Source organism: Heterocephalus glaber, unplaced genomic scaffold (assembly GCF_053883595.1).
Source record: "Heterocephalus glaber isolate CG9 unplaced genomic scaffold, H.glaber_assembly_v1.0 deba00001481, whole genome shotgun sequence".
NCBI classification, from domain to species: Eukaryota; Metazoa; Chordata; class Mammalia; order Rodentia; family Bathyergidae; genus Heterocephalus; species Heterocephalus glaber.
This window is the reverse complement of record NW_028258317.1, coordinates 54,440,433-54,461,689: the sequence shown is the minus strand read 5'-3', so window position 1 is coordinate 54,461,689 and position 21,257 is coordinate 54,440,433. Positions and strand designations below refer to the sequence as shown.

The window sequence follows — 21,257 nt, the reverse complement described above, 5'->3', positions numbered from 1 at the left end:
AGTGAGATTTGGATGGTTAGAAGCAATTACACAATGGGTGCTTCAATTGCCCAGAATTTCAAAGGGAGCCGATTTCAGACAATAGGGTAAGGTTTCATATAGACTATCAAGGGAGACAAAAGGGTAAAGGAATGGGATGCTGGGAGCATGGAGAAGAGAATTAGAGGCAGGGCAGTGGATTCTCCAAGGGGCATTGGGCTCTGATAGCTCTGAAGGCGGGGAGGGAGCCTCTTTCATTGATTTGCTTCTAGGTGCTTTTTTGTAGTGTGAGCTCTTCCTGGGGAAGAACCAGTGCTGTGATCTTTCCCCTCCGCTGACCTCTGTTTAATTTCCTGTCAAGTGTGTGTTTGTGGGATTTTGCTTGTTGTTTCTCTGAGCCCCCAGAGTCTGACATAGTTGCTATGACCTTAGCTTTTTATTTTTTTGACAGTACTAGAGATTGAATCCAGGATCTTCACACTGAACCCTTTTTACTTTGAAATAGGGTTTCATTAAGTTTCCCAGGCTGGGCTCCAACTTGCAGTCCTCTTGCCTCAGCTTGCCCAAGTGCTGGGATGACAGGCGTGCACCACCACATTCGACTCCACCTTACCTTTCTATGACTGGAGCATTGCAGGGCAGATCTCATTACTGTCTGACTTTGAATCATGACTGTTGCACAATGTTATTCTTACATTTAAAAACTTTTTAAAAATGTTTAGATTCTTACCTATAAAAAAGACAAAGGACTCAGAAGGGATAAAGACTAGGCAGTGTTTCTTGTTTATTTTAATGAGGATAGCAGTTTCTTTGTTGAGTGATTTCTCATTCCCATGAGGAAAAAAAAAAGTATGATTGAGACCTGGAGAAACATGGAAGAAATAGCTACAGTAAAATAAGGAAGAAGAAAAGCGGTTTAAAATGTGATTTTTTTCTATTTATTTTATTCTTAATCAAATTATGTTTGCTCACCTATACTTAATAATCTGTGGACATTCTAGAATTAAGACTAAAGCAAAAACAAAAATAAAAAGCCTTTAGTGTTTATAGCTGCTGTTGTCATTGAATTTCTTGCCAACCATGTGTATTCATGGCATGTATCTGCCTATCTAAAAGTGCTAGATGCTCACTAGTGAAAACTTATTTTTAAATTATTAGTTATAAATTTGTCTATGAAATGCCTAGTGTAATAGCTCATAATTTTATAAATTATTGATTATATAATAATTATAACTTATAATTAACTATGAAGGCCTTTTTCATTTATTCAGCATTCATTAAATTCTTCAATCCTTTGGATTTCTAGTTATTTGAGATCTGAACCTATACTTTCTCCCTTACAAAGCAGAGTGGTAATTTTATTTTTATTTGTAGCTGGAGAAAGAAACAAGCTATCTGATACCTCTAGGAGACTGTGCATAGAAGAACCACCAGTCAGAAATGCTCTCCTGAGAATTTGTAACTTGGGCGGGAAGCCCAGACATGTAGCCATTTGCTGTTACTTAGAAATAACGTAGGCAAAAGTTGGAAGCAACTTGATCTCCAGATAGAGCAGCCATTATTCAGCTCCTTGTAAATGTCTTTAAATAGAGTATTTGCTCTTGGCCGACCTGAGGGATAAAGGTGCGCAGGAAGGAAGAGTGCAGCAGGGAGAATTAAGGTTACCCTGCTACCCTGCCTCATCCTCGGGCTGGAGGCTGGAGGTACATGTCTGTCTGCCTGCCTCGTTCTCGCACATTAAATATATGTTAAATATGAGTACATCAAGAAAATTATATATTGAAATATATACTATATATATCTAAGTGGAGATAATCAGTAGTATTAAAAGTATGTTTCCAGGGCCGGGGATTTAGCTCAGTGGTTCCGCCACCTGCCTCGCAAGCGCAGGCTCCCGAGTTTGATCCCCAGTACGAAAAAAAAAGTATGTTTCCTATATGTATTTGAATCTTTAAGTGGTGTCAGTAGAGAAGATTATTAATCAAATATGAATGAGAGTAAAGAAGCCTTTCTGGCTCAAAGGACAAATTGAGGAGCCAATACCGACAAAAATCACAGAAATGACAGAAAATACAGAATGTGGATTAATTGTAAATATTCTTCAAATGTCTTACTGCATCTGAAGAATGTAGTTACTGGATGCTGGTGTAAATAGATAAAATTTGTTTAGCTATTTCAACTCTTACGCTCTTCCCTTCACTTCTTAATGTTATACTTTTATTTTCTGAGGTGTGTGTTTGGGGAAATAGTTTCGAGCCTCGTCCTTTGGGGGCTGCATTTGTGGGAGGTTTTGTTTTGACATAGAAAGTGGCTCAGACGCCACTGGAATAAATTCAGGACCTCACAATTTGTCTTAGCTTATTATGTTTTTCCAGTTGCTGCTGAATTCTTTGTAACTTTTTTGAATGGGTGAAAAACGTCTTTTTGGACTAAAGTAGATCGTGGAAAATTGAAAGCCAGAGGACTAAGATAGATCAATTTTCCATCTCTCGGTTTAGAGGAAAATCTCGATTTGACTAGAGGGTATCAGTGTTCACATTAATTTACTGTTTTTTTTGTATGTACATCCTTCAGATAGAGGGATTCCACTGACAGGCCATATAAACCACACGAGTTTTATATTCGGTGAACAAGCTGGCCTGTGATGATGGAACTGGTGATGAAGATCCTGGCTAGCAGAGTGCAGAGTCTGTTTTTACCGTGCCGCGTTTAAGCAGGCTGCATTGTAAGTGTGGCTTAGGATGTAGTTAGTGAACTGCTGCTCATGTAGTCTAGCACAGAGCATGGGACTTCTGTTTTCAAAGGAAGACCCTTGACTTCCTGCTGGGAAAGTTTGTTCGGCGATTTGAGCTCTTACTGTCTTTCCCTCACTCCTTCATTTTTTTTTTTTTTTTAAGGTGTATGTACAGACATGGAGCACTCAGAATCTTACTATGACCATCGTGCGAGATGAGTATCCATCCCATTGGATGGTGCTCCGGGGTATTAACCAAAGGGCCGCCTTTCCGCAGTACCAGCCTGTGATCATGCTGGAGAAGGGCTATACCATCCACTGGAATGGGCCGGCGCCCCGGATTACTTTCCTGTACCTCGTAAACTTCAACAAGTAGGCTCCTGTTACTGTCATTTCAAACATTTGAACAAATAGTGACGTAGTGGATAAAAAGTAACATTTTTAACATGTCTTAATGAAATCCTTTGTTTTGTGCAGTTAATATTTGCCAATAATTATGATTTTAAGAGGGGGTAAATAACATATTTCATTCTTAGAAAGAATGTCAATTTCATGTCCTTTACTCCTCTTGTGGAGAGGTGGACAGGATGTATGTTTTGTGTTCATGAATTAAGAGATTGTACAGATTGAGTCCTGTCATTTTAAAAGCATTTTTCTGTAGGGTGAAAGTATTATGTACAGAAAACTATTGAAAAGTAGGTCAGCGTCTGCTGAATGTTTTAATTCCCTCTAGTTGGGACAGGAAGAAGTTTTATATGGTTTACTAGATGATTTCCTATAAAATTAAAGATTTTTGAGGCCAAGTTTAGATTTAACAGAAGAATGTGGACTTGATGGGTAAGAGGTACTCATGGCACCCTCTGCTATGGGCAAGAGGTGAAAATTGGGGCACAGATCCCAGGTATTTGGCACCTCTGCCTTGACACAGAAGCGTTCTTCTGTCCTTTTATTAACGTGTGCCACTGTGCCTGACCATTTATTGTATCTATGATAAAAACATTCAAACTGTTTGCCCCAGGGAAAGCCAGTCTGGATAGAGGTGCAGAGAAGTCAGTGAAAGAAGTAAACGATAGAGGAGACTGGAGAAGAAATGTCAGAGTGATCAGTATTCCAGAAAGTTGTATTGATGCCAGGGGCAGTGGTGCAAGCCTGTAACTCAGATGAGGAGATTGAGCCAGGAGGGTTGCAAGTTGGAGGCCAGCCTGGGCCGCTGCTTACTGAGACGCTGCCCTGGGTGGGTGGATGGATAGATAGAGATAGAGAGAGAGAGAGAGAGAGAGAGAGAGAGAGAGAGAGAGAGAGAGAGAGAGAGAGAGAGCGAGCGAGCTAGGATGTAGCTCAGTGGTAGAGCATTTGCCTAGGATTTGTGTGGCTCTTGGTTCAATCCCCAGGACCAAAAAAAAAAACAACCCACAAAATTGAGGACTTTGAGGTTGAGGTGAGAGATTACAATCAAATCATATGCAGGTTATGCAAAGTACTTTGGAAACTTGTCTTCAAGTGGCAAAGAAGTAAAGCATTCTAAAGTGGAAAAAGGCTAACCCTAGATGTTTCAGAGGGCCACATGGGCCTGAAATGTAGTCATCCTTTCCTTAGTTAATTAAAGTTTATAAAAATGACATGATGGGCAGAAGCAAGAGGGAAAAGAGATGCATAATTTTTCCTCTCAGAGTTTAATGTCAGTTACAGGGAGGGCATAGAGTTTGTCGTAATTCTACTTCCAAAAATGACACTTTAAAAGTTATAAAAAGCTGCACTTAAATATTAAGCATAATAAGGAAAATAAAGAAAAAAATTGAAATAATTGTAATCTTTTCAATCAAAAGAAGACATGTAAACATTTACAGTATATGGTTCTTTTCTTTCTCCACCCTCAGGATTTTCTGAACATATGGATGTACCAGAATTTTCTGTAACTACATCCTTTGCCAGCAGACCTTTAATGCTACCTCATCATTTTGCTATTATAAGCAGTACCTCATAGAACATCTTCTCTTATATCTTTTGTTCACATTTCTAATTGTTTAGAATAATTAAGTAAACTTGTGTGGGTAAAGCTTGTGTGAACAATTTTAAGGTCCTGTTACATATTGTTCAAAGTTTATTTAGAATGATGGGAAAAGTTCTGAAAATGGGTAGTGGTCATTTTGCACAACCTTGTGAATATACTCAGTGCCACTGAAGTATACAGTAAAAATGATCAAAATCTTACATTTTATGATGTTTATATTTTACCACAATAAAAATAGTCAAAAAAGGAAAGTAGCATAAATACTTTTAGTGCTTTTAAAAATTAGTTTTATGCTCAAGGACTCTAAGAAAAATACTATAATAATTTAGTACCATACATCAGAAGCTTTAAGAAGGCATATACTTTTATATTCAGCAATTTTGCCACTAGAAATTCATCTTAATAGTATTTAAAAAGTAGAAATACATTTATAAACAAAAACATTCTTCAAGATGGTTTTACTGGTGTATACTTCCATTGTCAGGCTGTGTTTTCATCTTGATACACACATAGCCAACCATCTCACTTCCCTTTATTAACCATTTGGGTATTTTGGTACATTTTATCCAGCCTCTATTCATATTCCTCTCAATCCTGTTGAAACCAATTTTTCTGTAGACTGTATTATTGTTTGACATTTATTGATGAGAGAAATTTGGGTAACAGAAAAGTGGCTGATTGATTAGTATAGTATATCAAGGTTTCAAGACTTCCATTGTTAGTAGCTCAACACAGCAGAAATTTAAGGAGGAGAGATTCCTGGGTGAAATTTATATGTGGTGTAATTCTCAGAATACTAGCTCAAGTGAGAATTGATTTTTTTAATTGTCTCTCCTTTAAAGGAATGACTGGATTCGAGTTGGCCTCTGCTATCCATCAAATACAACCTTTCAGGTTACCTTTGGCTTTCTGCAGCGACAGAATGGCTCCTTATCCAAAAGTGAAGACTACGAGCCCGTGCATTCGCTGGAAGAACTGCAGAGAAAGCAGGATGAGAGGAAATTCTATTTTGACTCCAGCACAGGGTAATTCAATGGAACCAGGGAATAAGAATTAATGCTATTTTTCTTCAATGGTGAAATTGCTAGTTCTTCAGAGTAGCTAAGAATAGGCTGTGATGAGATGGCTGTTAGAAAAAGCAGCTGATGTGGGTACTTTTCTGCACATCATTATTAGGGGTTTCAAGGAGAACTGGAACAACTTGTAATTATAGTTGGCAGAAGGAATTGAATGAAGATGTTTGCCGTTTGCCTATTAAGGCAATTTAGAGAGAGAGAGAGAGAGAGATATTATTCTTGTCCGTGAACCAGTAGGCTCAGTTGAAAATGAAAATAATTTTTCCTGTAACAGATGTGAAGATAGGTAAATATTACATGTGATATAGTTCATATTTCATAGAAAACTCAATTTTCTTGTCCTGCTCACTTAAGGTTATCTCTCAAGTTGACCTTGAGCTTTTCAAAATCACTGTATAATCATGGCATATTTGCTTTCAACTTTCTCTAGGGTGCATCTTTCCACTTTTTAATTCTAATCCTGTTTTCCTGGGGTCCTGCTGGCTTTGTCCCTTTTGTCCAGTGACAGTCTCTCAGCCTGTGGGCTATGGTAGGCTCTATCTCCTGTACTATTCCAGCAAGTAGCATGCTCTTCTTCAGCCCTCCATCCTTAAGCTGACATTCCTCCTACACTGCTGTCTAAGTACTTTCAAGATACTAATGTAAATGAGATGCATTTCTTCTGCAAATTCGTCCATTAAAGGGCATGCAAAGCAAGTAATTGGAAAGCAAAAGGTTTAAATGCTATAATTCCCGTAGTATAGGATACTTAATATGCCTTTTGGGGGAACTCTTTAAGTTCAGCCTAGAGTAAGCAGTGACATCCTGAGAGGGTGACACTGGAGCTGACTCTTGGAGGGCAATTAGGAGATGGAACAAGAGGTGGGTGAGGTGTCACACACCCATGAATGAACATTGTGTACAGATGCATGGAGGCATGAAGGACCGCATGGCATGTTTGGGAAAGGACAGCGTATTCAGAGTGGGGAGACAGGTGGTGGGATTGTTGAGGGAACGCAGTTGGGGTTCAGTCATTAAATGCCTGGTCAGCCTTTGAATGAGATGCAGTTCATTTGCTTTCCAGGGTCTGCAACAGCCAGTGTGATAAGCATCAAAGTTTTCTTATAATTACCACTAGTTTTCAGTTTCTAAGAGACTTAAACAACTTATCTGCACTTTTGTTTTGTAGATGACAAAATCCATTCCCTGTTGCTTTTCCACAGAAATAAATGGAACACCCAGATTTGTTAAGGATAATCTTGTAACCACAAATTAATGATTATCTGTATAAAAAGATGGGGAAATATTTTCTTGTCTGGGTGTTTCAAGAACCCTTCAGCCTCTGAAGATCTATTTCTTTTTAATTCTGTTTGTTTTGACTACTTTAATTATATATTGAAAAGGGCTATCCCCAGTTAGGTGCTTGTTACTCCTTAAACTGTATCTAGTAAAATTACTGGTTGTGGGAACAGTGGCTGATCTTTTACCTCATAATTGCAATTTTGCATTGTTTTATTGACCTCATTAATTAAAATATGAATTCTTGATTTCTGGTACTCCATCACATTTTATCAAGTCTTTTAGAATCTTGAGTTCCTTTGATTTAGAAAGACTAGGCTTGCAGATAGACGTTGGACTGCTGCCTGGAAGTTAGATTTTCCTATTCATCTTGGCAGTAAGAAGATAATTCAGAATGGATGGGACTGTTCTTTTAGCCTGATCAGGGCCTACTTGCAGACAGAAGGACCCTGGGCCTACGTGCTCTTGGAAAACACAGGAATTGATTTGAGACTGTCCTTGGCTTTAGCCAAACAAGGCAGAGTTGCTGTTTTATTATTCTAAGTTTTGTGCCTTAAACCAAAATAATTTATGAACAACAACAACAACCACAAAAAGAACAAACCACATTAATTCACTAATTCACTGAGTCCTAAACTCAACACAACTATATAGTTTCTAAGAACTTTTGAGCCATGCCAAATTTCATCCTCTCAAATTACCTAGTGAACTGATTTAAACCAGAAATTAACTTTGATATCTTCCAGAGTGAGTAAATCAAGGCATCAAAATATTTTCCATAGCAGAACTGCATTTGATTTAAGACCCTCAGAGGATAGGAAGGAAAGCAACAATTTTATGAAGTTTGTAATTTATTTCTCTTTTAAAGAAAGGTTATTTATTGGAGAGATCCTTTTGGTCATGAGTCAGTCTGAGGGATTTTATTAGTTTTTGAGAGGAAGTCTAACACCAAACATGTGGGTTTCTGTTTTGTGCAGGTTATTGTTTCTGTATCTCAAAGCCAAAAGCCACAGGGAAGGCCACAGTTACTGTTCATCTCAGGGATGTGAAAGAGTCAAGATCCAGGCAACAACAGACTCAAAAGACATCAGTAACTGCATGGCCAAGGCATATCCACAGTATTACAAGAAGCCATCTGCGGTCAAGCGCATGCCCGCCATGGTCAAAGGACTCTGCCGAGGCTGTGGTACCCATCAGGTAATCCAGGGAGAGTGAGGTGTAGCCGAGAGGAAAAGTAAGAGGGTTCCCTTGTGGTCACAGCATTTTACTTTGAAACATCCGCGTTTCCAGTTTATGATACTTTAACCTCATCACCTCAATTTTGGCCCAGTCTGGAATAGTATGCTCAGGAGAAGCAAAGTAGTCCAAATTTGTAACAAAAGTGCTTTTTCCCTGTGATACATCAATGTAGTCTGATTGGCTGTGTATTTTACACAATTTGAAGTGAGAGGTTGCTGTGTTGGTTATCATTTCTTAGTTTCCAGACTGGTGACTGTTTTAAAATTGTTATTAGGGTTACATGTCAAAAAGTGATACAAAAGTGGCTTGTTTTATTGGCATTGAATTTCCTCTCGAAAAAATGCAGTACATATGAAAATTGTTTATTTCTTTTACTTCCTCTTTTTTTTAATGGCCTTGAGAACTGATTCCAGAGCCTTGAGCATGCTAGGCAGGTGTTCTACCATTGCACTACATCCTCAGCCCTGAATAATTTCTTTTTTTTTTTTTTGGTACCAGGGATTGAACTCGGGTCCCCTGAATTATTTCTTTGAAAAAAAATTTTTTTAAAGCTACTCTTTGCTTTAAAGTATGTGCTATTAATATTCACTTGTAATTAGAAATACAGACTGACTGGTTAGAAGTGGCAGACTGGCTCAGTAGTAGAGCAATTGCCTAGCATGTGCAAGGCCCTAGGTGTCATCCCCAACACCACAAACAAAACAAAACAACCCCTCCCGCCTCACACAAAAACACCCCACATGGCAAAGGAAACCACATGGCCAATCTAGGAGTCAAAATTGCATATCCATACAGGGTTTCTGAGGACATCAGACCAATTGTAAGTGAAAAATTCTGTGCAAATACTGCACAGATTTATATTTAATCATGACAGAAAACAAGTGTGTCTCCCCCATCAGCAGCAGCACTAGTATCTCCTGGGAACTTGTGAGAAATGGAAATTCTTGGGCCCCATCCACTCATACTGAGCCAGCAGTGTGGAGGTCGGTCCATGCTTCTGCAGCCCTGAAGGTGGCTAATGTATGATCACATTTGAGTTCCACTAAGGATTTTTTTAAAGCAAGAATTACACAAAAATACATAGTGCCTCTCAATATGAAAAAACTTCTAAATCTCTTCATTTCTGATCATTCTCAATGATTAGAGAAAACAAAATTTCTTCTTCCACTAAGTTCTCACTCTTTCTCTTGTTTTTGTCAGTTGGTAGCATTAAACAGTAGGAAGAGAAAGATGGACTTAGGCTTCTCATTAGTATTTAAAAGGTTTTTTTGGCTTTTTTTTCTTTTTGTTATTCAGTGCTGGGGATCAAACCCAGGACCTGGCACATGCCAGGCAAGTTCTGTGCCACTGAACTCCATCCCCAGCCCCTGTGTCAAGTCATTTTTATTGGCATTGATAATAATTGATGTATTTTGAAGGACACCTTGGGAGGAGGATACAGTTGACTTATGTACAGACCTTATTCCTGTCCAGGTGGTGTTTACCAGTGATCCTCACAAGAGCTACCTCCCTGTGCAGTTCCAGTCACCTAGTAAAGCAGAAACTCAGCGTGGAGAACTGTCTGTCGTTTCTGTAAGTACTGTCTGATGTCGCCTTAGTCTGTTTGTGCTACTGTGACCAAATACCATACACTAGGTGGCTTATAAAAGCAGTACTGGGGCCAGGGATTTAGCTCAGTGGTTCCACTGCCTGCCTCACAAGCTCAAGGTCCCCAGTTCGATCCCCAGTACCCCCCAAAAAAGCAGTTCTGAAGGCTGGGAAGTTCAAGATCAAGGCCCTGGCAGATGTGTCTGGTGAGGGGTCACTTCCTGGTTCATTGATGGCACTCTTGCTTTGTCCTCATATAATGGAAGGATTGAGGAATCTTTTTTAGTCTTCTTTTGTAAGGGCTCTAATCCCATTCATAAAGATTGTATCCTCATGTCCTAATTAGTTCCTAAAGCCCCCCCTTCTCATACTGTCACTGTGGTGGTTGGGATTTCATCATACGAATGAGGGAGGGCACGAACATTCATACCATAGAGTATGTCTGCGCTGCTGCAGCTTCTGGCTTTTATTATTCATCTTGGTTACATAAGTGAACTCTAGCAGTAGTTTGTAATCACATGTTGATTATTGGTGGGAAGCACTACAATAGAGCTGTTGTAGATACCTTCTAAACATTCTTGCTTTGAAATAAATTACTTTTATTATATTTTTTCTGAGTAGATTGTATTTGCTGATTGCTTTTAAGCTAATGTTAAAATCTGTTCACATTACTTTTCACCAAGTAAGAGTGTTATAAATAACTCAGATTTCATTTCTGTAAGAGGAGAGGCATCTTTGGTTACAAAAATAATAGCAATGTTTAATCTTGGTTTTTTAAATTTAAGATTAAGATCTTAAGGCCTGGGGATTTAGCTTAGTGGTTTCGCCACCTGCTGCGCAAGCACAAGGACCTGAGTTCGATTCCCGGTAACAAAAAAAGAGTAATATCTTACGTGGATTAAGATATGGGAAATAAAGATTTAAAAAAAATCTCTTTAGCCTCTTAAATTGTCTATCTCTTATTTTTTTCAGGTAAGAAAAATAAAGATTTAAAGTGCTGTCTTTTCTAAGTAGATTAGTGAGAGTACAGACATGAGTTTGAGTGTCAAGATAAGAATTTGGGCTTGGAGGCAAGGTAGCCAGGGTCACTTGGCATATGACCTATCCCAGTTGTGTTGATCTGGGTGCTGCCATATAAAGCGTTCTTTGGGTAACAAGTGTCCAGAACACCCAACTTACAGCCCTCTAGGGCCTGTGCCCAGTCTCCATATCTTTAGGAAGTCACTTTTTTTTCCAGTGGTTGGCAACATAATCACAAATCCGTGTATATATGGACAAAATTCTTCAAGTGTGTATTTATATTTATTCCCCTCTGTTAGCAGTCCTTCATTTTGTAAGATGCTCAAGATCTAATTTTATATGTGTGAGATTTGCTTAGCTCAGCCTCTTGGTGCCTTCAGCTGTGTGTGCAACCTGACCTCAGCCTGCTAGCGTTGTGTCTGGTGGGGTGTGCTGTGCCTAAGGGAGGCAGGTGCATGATGAGGCACCCACCGTTCTGAAAGCTCACTAGATAATTAAAGATACTGTTTTGCCAAACCAAAAATCTCAGGCGCAATATGCCTCAGGGCCTGAAGTCGTTCTTTGATACCTTTGCTGCACATTGGGTGCCTTGGACCATAGAAGAGTGGCCGAACACGATGTATTGTCATATTTATGTCCAGTGCTTTTCACATGCATAACTTGTGCATCCTTCCCTAGGACTTGGGCTTTGCTTTAGTTTTTATGGAAAGATTCGTTTTCTTTAACCAGCAATTTTTGGGGGAGGTGCTTTTCATGGGGACGATTTGAGTATGTTTGAGGGTCATTGTATAGTTTTTCTCAAATGTACTTCAGTTTTAAGTATTCAGACTTTTTAAACATAAGGAAATCACTTGTAGTCTTCTCTCACATAAAATTTACCTCAAGACTTATAAAACTAATCCCTGGATTAAAGCCATTTGAACATGGCTAAAGAAGCCATTTTGAATTGAAGTTTGATCGGTGGTGATTAGAAATAAAATTTACATGCAATTTTTCCAAACAAGGAAAATGTAGTGAGAGCATTTCTTTTGTCAACCTTAGTTTATATTATATTATTGTTTATAATTATAGTTTATATTATAGTTTATAATTTTACAACTTACAAACAGAAATAGAGCCTATGAGTTACTAGTTAGTTGTTTTCCTTTCTGGCTGAGGAATTAATGATATTTGGAAGTATCTGGAGTTCCTCTTTCATGATAAAAATCACAAACCATTAAAGAGGATGATTATGGAAATTCAGCTCACAGTAGGTGTAAAGCAAAATGTTGGTCATATCTTATACTTTAAATCTCAGTGTACCACTTGGCTGTTTTGATATTAGAAGAGCTATATTTAGACCAAAGGAGGTAAAGCAGTTTGACTTCTATAATATTCCAAATCTAAACGTTAGTAAGATGAGGGGACTAGACCTTGGGTCAAATCATGTTTTGTATATGTGTGTAGGATCAGAGGCCAAACCCCTGATTTATAGAGACTGTATGTGTGTGTGTGTATAATTGAATAAAGGTGGGAGCATTGCGGAGTCACCCAGTTCCGCTGAGTGGAGGTGGCCATGCCATGCTCAGAGCATCTTCTCTCATTAGCAAAGATCAGTCAAGGCACAGCCAAGAGGAACCAGGCACAGCTTCACACATTGTGTAAAAGAGTAAATGAAACTCACAGTTTGAATCCTGGGTTCAGAAGGGCATGGAAGGACAGTCACTCTGAAGATGTACCTAAAATGGTGATGATGGAAGCAGCTGTGTTTGTATTCTCAGGTCAATGGCACCGACTTCACCTTCCAAAGTGCAGGCATCCTCCTCCTCATCGTAGATGCGTGCAGTGTTCCCTTCCAGTTGACAGAAAAAAAGTTTTTCCCTCCTGCTGATGTTGATGGTATGAAAGAATATTTGAAAACAAGCATCCCTCCAAGGTAGGTCAAGCTAACTTGGTGTCAGGGACTGGCCACCTTAAAAGCTGTGGAGTCTTCCCCACAATTTACACCTGCTTACCCATAAGCTCTGGTTTGTATTCATGGTCTTAATACTCCATGGATATTCAGGGCTCTGCAAAAGGCGTCCATTCCTTCCTGTCAGAGGGATGACTGTGTGATCCAAGGTGCTTGTCATTGACAAATGATTACTGTGAATCAATGGCAGAAATTCGATTTTAAGAGATTTGCAAATGGTAGGAAGGCTCTTAAGAAAAAAAGCTATTGTTTGGAACTTTACATGCTCTCTTTTTATTATTAAGTTGATTTACTTTATACCCATTTTCCTCAGACTTATTACTGTTTTGTAATAATTTTCCCAGAGGTTTTACCTTTGTTGCCATGTCCCACTGACAGATCTGCAGACAGCATTGTACTATGGCTATGATTAAGGAAATCATTGCCTGGATCACTTGGGAGTGACTGGAAGAGAGTAAATTGATTTTTAAGTGGTTAGGTGTCTAGTCTTTGTTTTAGGAGCACTGATTTTTATTTTGTTGATCTCTGAAAAAAATAAATGGGAGAGAAAAATTTATTTTCCTGGGTTGGACGGACTCTGGGGACGAAGAGATGAATTCAGGGTTCTTCCTGCACCTTAGCTTTGATGCAGATGTTAAGTGCATCCATTAAGGGAAGAACATAAGCTTCCCAGGGAGGAAGACCTGTTCAGCTTTTGACAGATCATTTATGTTTGGTATAGGTTATAGAACCAGATCTCAGTAAGTCCTGGGAAGTCACTGTATCATTTTGGTGCAGTTTTCCACATGTATGTATACAGTCAGCCTTCTGTGTCCATCCATGAGGTGATTGGTTCTAGGACCTCCTGCAGATACTCAAAATGCCTTATATAAAATAGTGTAATATTTGCATATAAGCTGAGCATATCCTCCTGTATACTTTAAATCATCTCTAGATTATAATATCTAATACCATGTAAATAATATATATACATATACATAGTCATTACAATGCATTACCTAGGGAATAGTCGCAGGGGAGAAAGTGTTCACATTCAATACAGACACAAAGTTTCTTTTTCCAAATATGTTTCACCTGTCATCGGCTGAACTTGTATATGTAGAGCCTGTGGATATGGAGGACCAGCTGTAGCTCTGTTTTGTGTTCAAGACAAGTACAGGGGAATCCTTTCAGAGCTTTCAGTACTTAAGGATTTAAAAGTTTTTCCTAATGTTGAAAATAACATACGCTCACTTTAAAGCAATCTAGGACACAAGTCTCACTAAAAATTTTTAGGACAACATAGTACTCCTGTAGATTACCCTATAGATTTAAGAGTAAAGGCTTTTGAGAGACTGGCAGTGCTGTTTCTTGATCTGGCTGCTGGTTATTCAAGTTGGCAAAACTTAAGTGTGTTACACAAGTGGTGCATGCCTACAGTCCCAGCTACTTAGGAGCCTGAGGCAGAAGGATTGCAAGTTTGAGCCCAGCCTAGGTAACTTAAGAGAAACCATCACAAAAATTAAAAAGTAAAATAAAAGGACTGGGAATGTACCTCCGCACTCCCTGGTACTGGGAGGAAAAAAAAGATGGAAATTAAACAACATTTTTCAGGCCATGGAGACCAGCTTTTATTTTTATTTATCCATTAATTTATTTTTTGTAGTTCTGGGGATCACACATGCTAGACAAGTGACTCTACCACTAACCTGTACCCTCAGACCTTATTTTTATTTTTTAGAAGTGTGTTTACCCATTCATTTAATAGTACGTAGGTGATAGAGCATCTGAACTAAAACAAAATGATCCTTCAATGAACAATTGTTTCTTCCCTAAAAGATCCACGTCCCAAACCATCCAGTACACCAGCGGATGTAAATAATTAGCTTTTGGTTTCCCTACATTGTTTTCTCTTGGAATGGCAACCTGAGAAGTCCAATCAAAGGCAGAGGAATTGCAGCTTGTACCAGAAGGGATGAAAAAGCATCTGGGTGGTTTCTTCTCAGTGTTCTGCTTTTATCAAGTATCTCTATGCTGTCCTCAGTTCACAAAACTAGTCAATAAACTCATGCTTAATGACTGAAACTGGCTCTGATTTTATAACTTTCACATACAGGTCAATAGTTCTGTTAAGTACAAGAGAAGAAATAAAGCAGTTGAATATTTCAGATTCATTAATACCTCTGGGATTAGCCAAACCAGCTCATCTTTATAACAAAGGTTTGTATTTGTATTATTCTATGAAGTTCTTCCAAGGCATGCAGCATATGCATTTTGATGGGGAAATTTAGCTGCTAGACTGTTTTTATGAGCTTGTTTGGCTGGAGTGTGCATCATTATGATAATTTCTAAATAAGGGGACAATACTAGAGGAAGTGTGTTGGGATATGGTTTGTTATTAGGGTGGTAAGAGTTAATTTGCTTATGTAAGGGAGAGGAATTGATAAATATATATTGATATCTTTGTTTTTCTCAACTCTGACTCACCTCCTGCAGTAACTTGCCAGAAGTAGCTGTACAAATTGAACTTTTTTTTTTTTGTCTTTTTAGGGAGCATCATTTTTTTGGGATTCAGAGGAAACTTTAAACCATCATGGACTAAACTGTTTACCAGTCCTGCTGGACAGGGCCTTGGAGTGTTTGAACAGTTCATACCTTTGCAGCTGGATGACTATGGATGTCCCCGAACCAGCCGTGTCCATAGAAGAGACCTGGAACTGTTAAAGCAAGCTTCTAAAGCGCTTTAGGGACTGATTGTAACTTAAGTGCTAGGAAAAGAAATGTGAACTAACTTATTTAATTTATGGCATTTTAAAATGACACTGTTAACCTAATAGAACCATTTTCCTGTCTGATACAAAAGGGAGAAAAGAAAGAGTTCAAAGAGATTGCTTGAGTACCAGCTCACGCACCTTCTAGTTATACAAACATTAGAGAATTTGTCTTTGTAAGGCTGGTGTCTTTAGAGAGAAACTCTCTTGTTCCTTACCCGGTGCCTCAGGATGTGGTAATGACCATCAATCAGCAGGGTTTGACTTTTGGTAAAATGGGATGTGCTACGGTGGGCTGGCAGCTTCTAAGAGTTCACTTGGGCTCTGTAGAGAACCAGCATCTTGGATACTTGAAGTCTGACCCTCAGTTGTGTCCTGTGGCAGGTGACGGGTGGCTGGGATGTTTGGCAATGCCTGGGGCCCTGTTTCTGGGCAACTGTGGTGGATTTTTCTATGATCCTCAATGACAGTTTTAAGTGGCATCTCAGGCCCAGCTCATGCCCATTTTTGCCTGGACATGTGCTATTTTTATTCATTTGTATATTGATTACTTCTAAGGGTTCCTCTTTCAAACAGGAAGTACATTGGGGCAAAAGGGCTTTTAGGGATTAGAAATCCCTTTCATTTGTGACTGTTGGGCAAAAATTTGACCTGCATCAAGGTCTGAGATTGTTGGGACCATTTTGGAGCTTTAATCCTTAGCCTGTCTTGACTGTATATTTGTGTTTAAAATGCAGAGCTGAGCTGAACATTTACTTTATTTTTATTTTTTAAAAGCAGGCCGTTTTCCTGAACTCTAAACTTGTATTGTTTTAACTTGCACAGAGGAAGTCTGTTCTTCATGTTGCTCTTGTACCTGGATTTTTTTGTTGTTTTCATGTGTGTGGGTTTTTAAAAAAGATTCTCCACTTACCATCCTGCCGGGAAAATCCTGGAAAGCTTAATGATAATCCAAAATGATTGTACCTAGGGTGGGAAGAAGTATCCTTTTAAGGACCAGAATCATGGAGGGAATATTGAGAAATTAATCCTTTCTAGCCTTAAAGGAGTGGAGTCACTCTTAATTAAATTGTTGAGGACAATTAAGAGCACAGTGATGCCTGATTTCCCTTTCCACTGGAATCCCTGGTCTCCTGCCAGTGAGGATTGCATTTATCAAAGGAGATGGGTACCACAGCCTGGGATGCTCCCCTCTCCCTAAGAGGAAAGATGCATCAGAATGCCTTTGCATTTTTATAAACCCACAAGGCACCAATCTGGTGAGGGGAAGGCCAAGTGTGTTTGGGCTGCTGACACTGGCAGTGAGTGAGTACAGACAAATTTACTTTCTTTACCATGTGCCAAGCTGATGGCTTGTACCTTTGTGTCCAGGAGAAACTACAGACCAGCTCTGCGACTTCTTACTTTACAAAATGTGCTACCTCAAACTGCTGCCAATAAAAACCATTCTGACTGTAAGTGCTCACCCGAAGGGCACGTGTCTTAAAAGTTTGGTTAGTTTTTTTGGGTGTGGGATTTTTTGTTTTTATTTTTTTGTACAGTAATGAATGAGATCTTACCTATTAAATACATAATTGTGTCATGGTTCCTAAAGGTGATTAAAGTTTGTGTGTGTGTTTTATGACAAATATCTTTGATGTGTGTCTTTTTAAGAGTTTGATTCTTTAAAGATTTGGGAAGGATATGTAAGTTCTGAGGCATTCACTTTCTCTGATTTATCTACTAATAATCAGAGCCTACGTTAATAAAAATATGTGTGCATGTACTTTGTATATGTGTGAATGTGAATCCCTATATCTCTCTATCATGTTTTAAATTCCAGGTTCCAGCTGTAAAGGTTATTGACAGGAGTAAGGAAATCCACCAAGTAAATTTTGTGAAACTAGTCACTAGAAATATGGAAGTATATTGTCTGGTGCAGATTCTCAACCTTGGCTGGACATTGGAATAACTTAGGAACCTTTAAAAAAACAAGTCTCCTGCTCACTCACTCCCAGATTTGCATTTACTTGGTGTGGGGTGCAGTCTGGGCATAGGGATTTTTTTTTTTAAAGTTCTCTGGGTGATTCTAACATGCAGCCAGCTTTTAGAACTACTATACTAATTTAGTGAGTGTTTAACTTTGTTGTGTAATTTTTTGTGATTAAGAAATTACATTTACCTGTTATTTTTATTTCAGATTCCTATATTACAGAACTTCCAATGCGAAACAAAGCATTTCACTACTGGTTCTTTTTAATAGCACTTTTAAATACAGCTTTCAGTCTTTAATCCTCCCTGATTGTTAAATTGGTCATACAAGCTGATACACACATTTCAGGCAGTTAGGAGCTAGCAGTCTGTTCTCTTTGTACTGATAAATTGTGTTCCAACATGATTTATAAGTTTGTAAGCATTTTTTCATCAGGTGAGGTGATCGGCTGAACTCCCGAAATGAGGGTGTCCACAAATCAGGCCGCTGATGAGAAACACAGGGGTTTCTCATATATCCTCGGACTGGTGTTCTGTGTCTTTGCTGTGAGGGTCCTACCTCTCTGCCCGAGGCAGCATGCCGTGTGTGATCTTCAGAGACTGTGGGAGAGTGCTTTGGAGCAGATGAAAGGCACACACACGGCCCCACGAAAGATGACTCCAAGCAGCCGCAAGCTGATGCTTGGACCAAGAGTTGGGGGGCGGGGGGTTATAGCTCCTTTGCTCTCTAACTTCATCACAGGTCCTCGTGCCATTAAGCAGATTTTGAGGATAGGTTTCTGATGAGGTGATGGACAGAGCCTTGAATGCTTCAGAGAACTGTTTTCATTCCTTAATGATTGAGGGAATGTTTGGACTAGTCCACTTGAAAGGTATTTGATAGGAAGGAATGCTCTGTATAAAGGTTTTTTCCTGGTATCCCTAGTAGATAAGTAAATTGATTCCACTAAGATAATACTTGTGGATTTTGTATTGCAGAATTGGAGTTTACCCTCCAACATTCCCATTTAGCTTTCAGGTACTTATTAAGCCGTGCTTAATAAGCTGAGAAATTTTCCTGGAGGTGATCACCTTTAATAGGGTAACAGATTTGTGTTGTTATTGTTACTCTGACTTGATAACGACCCAGTGTGCTAGCAATGCAAGCAGACATTCTGGGCTGGAGCTAATTTTCAGTAAAAGACCAGGGAAGAGGTAGTCAGGGAAAGTCATTCCAGTTCTGTGATCACAAATGACAAAACGTTTGCAGCTTGCTGGATCCCTGAGTCATTTGGAAGACAGAAGTTTTTTCACTTTCATTTAGTCAGTATGAGGAAGAAGCTGATAAAATGGATGCTTAATTAGGACTTGGTGTTGTGCACATACACATTTTTTTATTCTTAGGTGGTAAACTGAGACTGGACTGTGATATTTATTTATTTATTTTGGTACCGGGGATCGAATTTGGGACCTTGCGCTTGCGCAGCAGTCTCTGGAATCACTAAGCTAAATCCCTGGCCCTGAACTGTGATTTCTAAGTAAGGAACCATGCCCCACAGGACATGCAGAAATATCAGCCATACCAAGCTGTGAAACGTGTTGTCTGAAAATACATTTTAAAATTTTCTTTACATGAACAAAATTAGTCTGAATATGAAAAATGATAGTTTTCTCCTCAAGAAAGCTTAGACATGGTCACAATTGGTTAATCAGAGTTGGGAAACTATGACCTCGCCCCATAATTTTGAGCTGAGTGTTTTTCTTGTTTTAATTTCTTGCTTCATGTATATTTGTATATATTTATGAGGTAGATTGTAATATTTTAATTCCTTGTATACATTGGGTAGTGATCAATTCAGGGTGATCGATTAGTGTACCCATCAGCTTAAACTTTTAATATACATTCAGATTCTCCTACCTCAAGATATATAATGCAAAATTGTTAATTGATAGGAATGAGTTCCAGTGTTCTATGGCAAAGAATACATTGTTGTTCATAGTCCTGATCTTAAAACTTGCCAACATTTTGAGAATTTAAAAAATAGTACAATAAGTTAAGGAATTAACCTGCAACAGAATGACATGAGGCACTGGATAAAAATGCAAAATCCCAAACCCCATCTCAGACCTAGACTTGGCATCTCAGAGTTGGAGCTAGGAATAAAATTGCATAATAAGTTCCCCAGGTGTTTCTTACATAGGTTAAAATTTGAAGTTCTTACAGCATGGAGCGAGTTGGGTCTTCCTCCCCCTAAATAGAGAACACATCCAAACAAATTTGAAGCGCTGTTTTTGCTTTTTAAAAACTCTGTTGATTCCATCTACATTGCCTTTCCAGAACTTTTTTTTTGGTAACTAGTGGAGGGTAGATTTGATGTTCAGCAAAGTGTGTAACTGTTACTGAGACAGGTTTGTAAAGCACACTGTGGGGTCCTCCATGATGTCTGAAATGCTCCTTAAAATTACCCTTTTGGCTACACTTAGTTTCTGCTCAGAAAATCTCAGGCATCTTTTGTTTTCTGCAATTATTATTTTAAGAAATTTAAAGGAAAATGTACATTTAGCCAAAATTGGGCTGCACAGAATAACAAAAGCAGGTTTCTTTGTTTTTGGATGACACTAATCCTGATTATTTCAAACTTAGCAACACTGATAATTGTGGGTGTATTTTATTTAGGTAGAATGAATGATGTCATACAGCTTACTTTGTAAGCAAAAGCCTTACAATATATCATTTTCATGGAGAGCCCTAGGAAGTGTTGGGTGAACTTGAGGGGTCATGAAGTTGATCCTTGACAGGAAAGGGGTCAGACTGGGCAGGTGTGGCTGGTTGACCTCCCGTAGCCCATGTTGATTATCAGCATCCAGTTCCTGAGGAGAAAGGCCAAGCTCAGGAAGGTTTCTGATGCAGGAGAAAGTGGAACTTTCAAGTGTCAAGGTTAGAAGCATGATCAACTCCCAATATGGTAGTGGGGAGGAGAGAGTTAAGATGGGAAAGACAGACTGTGTTAGAACTTGCTTCCTTCAACAGTGCACATGTGGCCAGTCTTAAGGAAAACAGCTCTCAGTGAGCAGGTAATGGACTGGTGACAGAGTGAGCTGCCTGGTAGCTATTTGCTTTATGGATGGTGGATGTTTATTCCACGTAAGGTGCATTATTATTAGTGTTACTTGGAGCAGCATGCTAATTCTGATCTCGGCTTTCTCATCTATAAAATGGGACTATTAATGTTTTTGTGAAGTTAAAGGGGATATTAAATGAAAACAGCCATGGCTAACAAAACAGCTGGTAATCAGAAATATCTGCTGGTTTTTTAAAAGAATTCCTGCTACCTTTGAATTATAATAGTTTCTACACAGATTGAGAGTTAGGGAATTTATGTTCTTCAGACAAATTTCCAAGGTAATGCCAAGTTGGGAAACTGCTGAAAAGACCCTAATTTTAATACACTTCTGGTGCTCAGTTATTTGTGTGTAGAAAACAACCTCAGCCCAGGCAATATTTGTTTAGTGAATTGGCTCGAGCTTACGCAGGAGCTTTGCACTTATGCCCTTACTTGTGCTAGTGCTGTGATGTAGCGGGCTATGAGCATGTGGGTGGAAGGGGCGGGGGCCGGAAGGAAAACATGGCTACACCCTGTCGTGCAGCTGATATGTCTAGTTTCCTGCTCCTGTTCTTGCA

At 39.0% G+C, this 21,257-nt stretch overlaps 1 protein-coding gene across 4 annotated transcripts in view; it reads left to right on the top strand.

Moving 5' to 3' along the window:
• Nucleotides 1-17,253, top strand: part of Cemip2 (cell migration inducing hyaluronidase 2) — a 70,920-nt gene extending 53,667 nt beyond the window's left edge. For all 4 annotated transcript variants that reach the window (XM_004838138.4, XM_004838140.4, XM_004838137.4 and 1 more), the window contains exons 18-24: nt 2,877-3,085; nt 5,567-5,749; nt 8,056-8,275; nt 9,791-9,889; nt 12,685-12,839; nt 14,971-15,074; nt 15,405-17,253. In XM_004838138.4, coding sequence (XP_004838195.2) covers nt 2,877-3,085; nt 5,567-5,749; nt 8,056-8,275; nt 9,791-9,889; nt 12,685-12,839; nt 14,971-15,074; nt 15,405-15,601 — 1,167 coding nt within the window. In that variant the 3' untranslated portion in view covers nt 15,602-17,253. The remainder of the gene's footprint in view (nt 1-2,876; nt 3,086-5,566; nt 5,750-8,055; nt 8,276-9,790; nt 9,890-12,684; nt 12,840-14,970; nt 15,075-15,404) is intronic.
• The last annotated feature ends 4,004 nt before the right edge of the window (nt 17,254-21,257 follow it).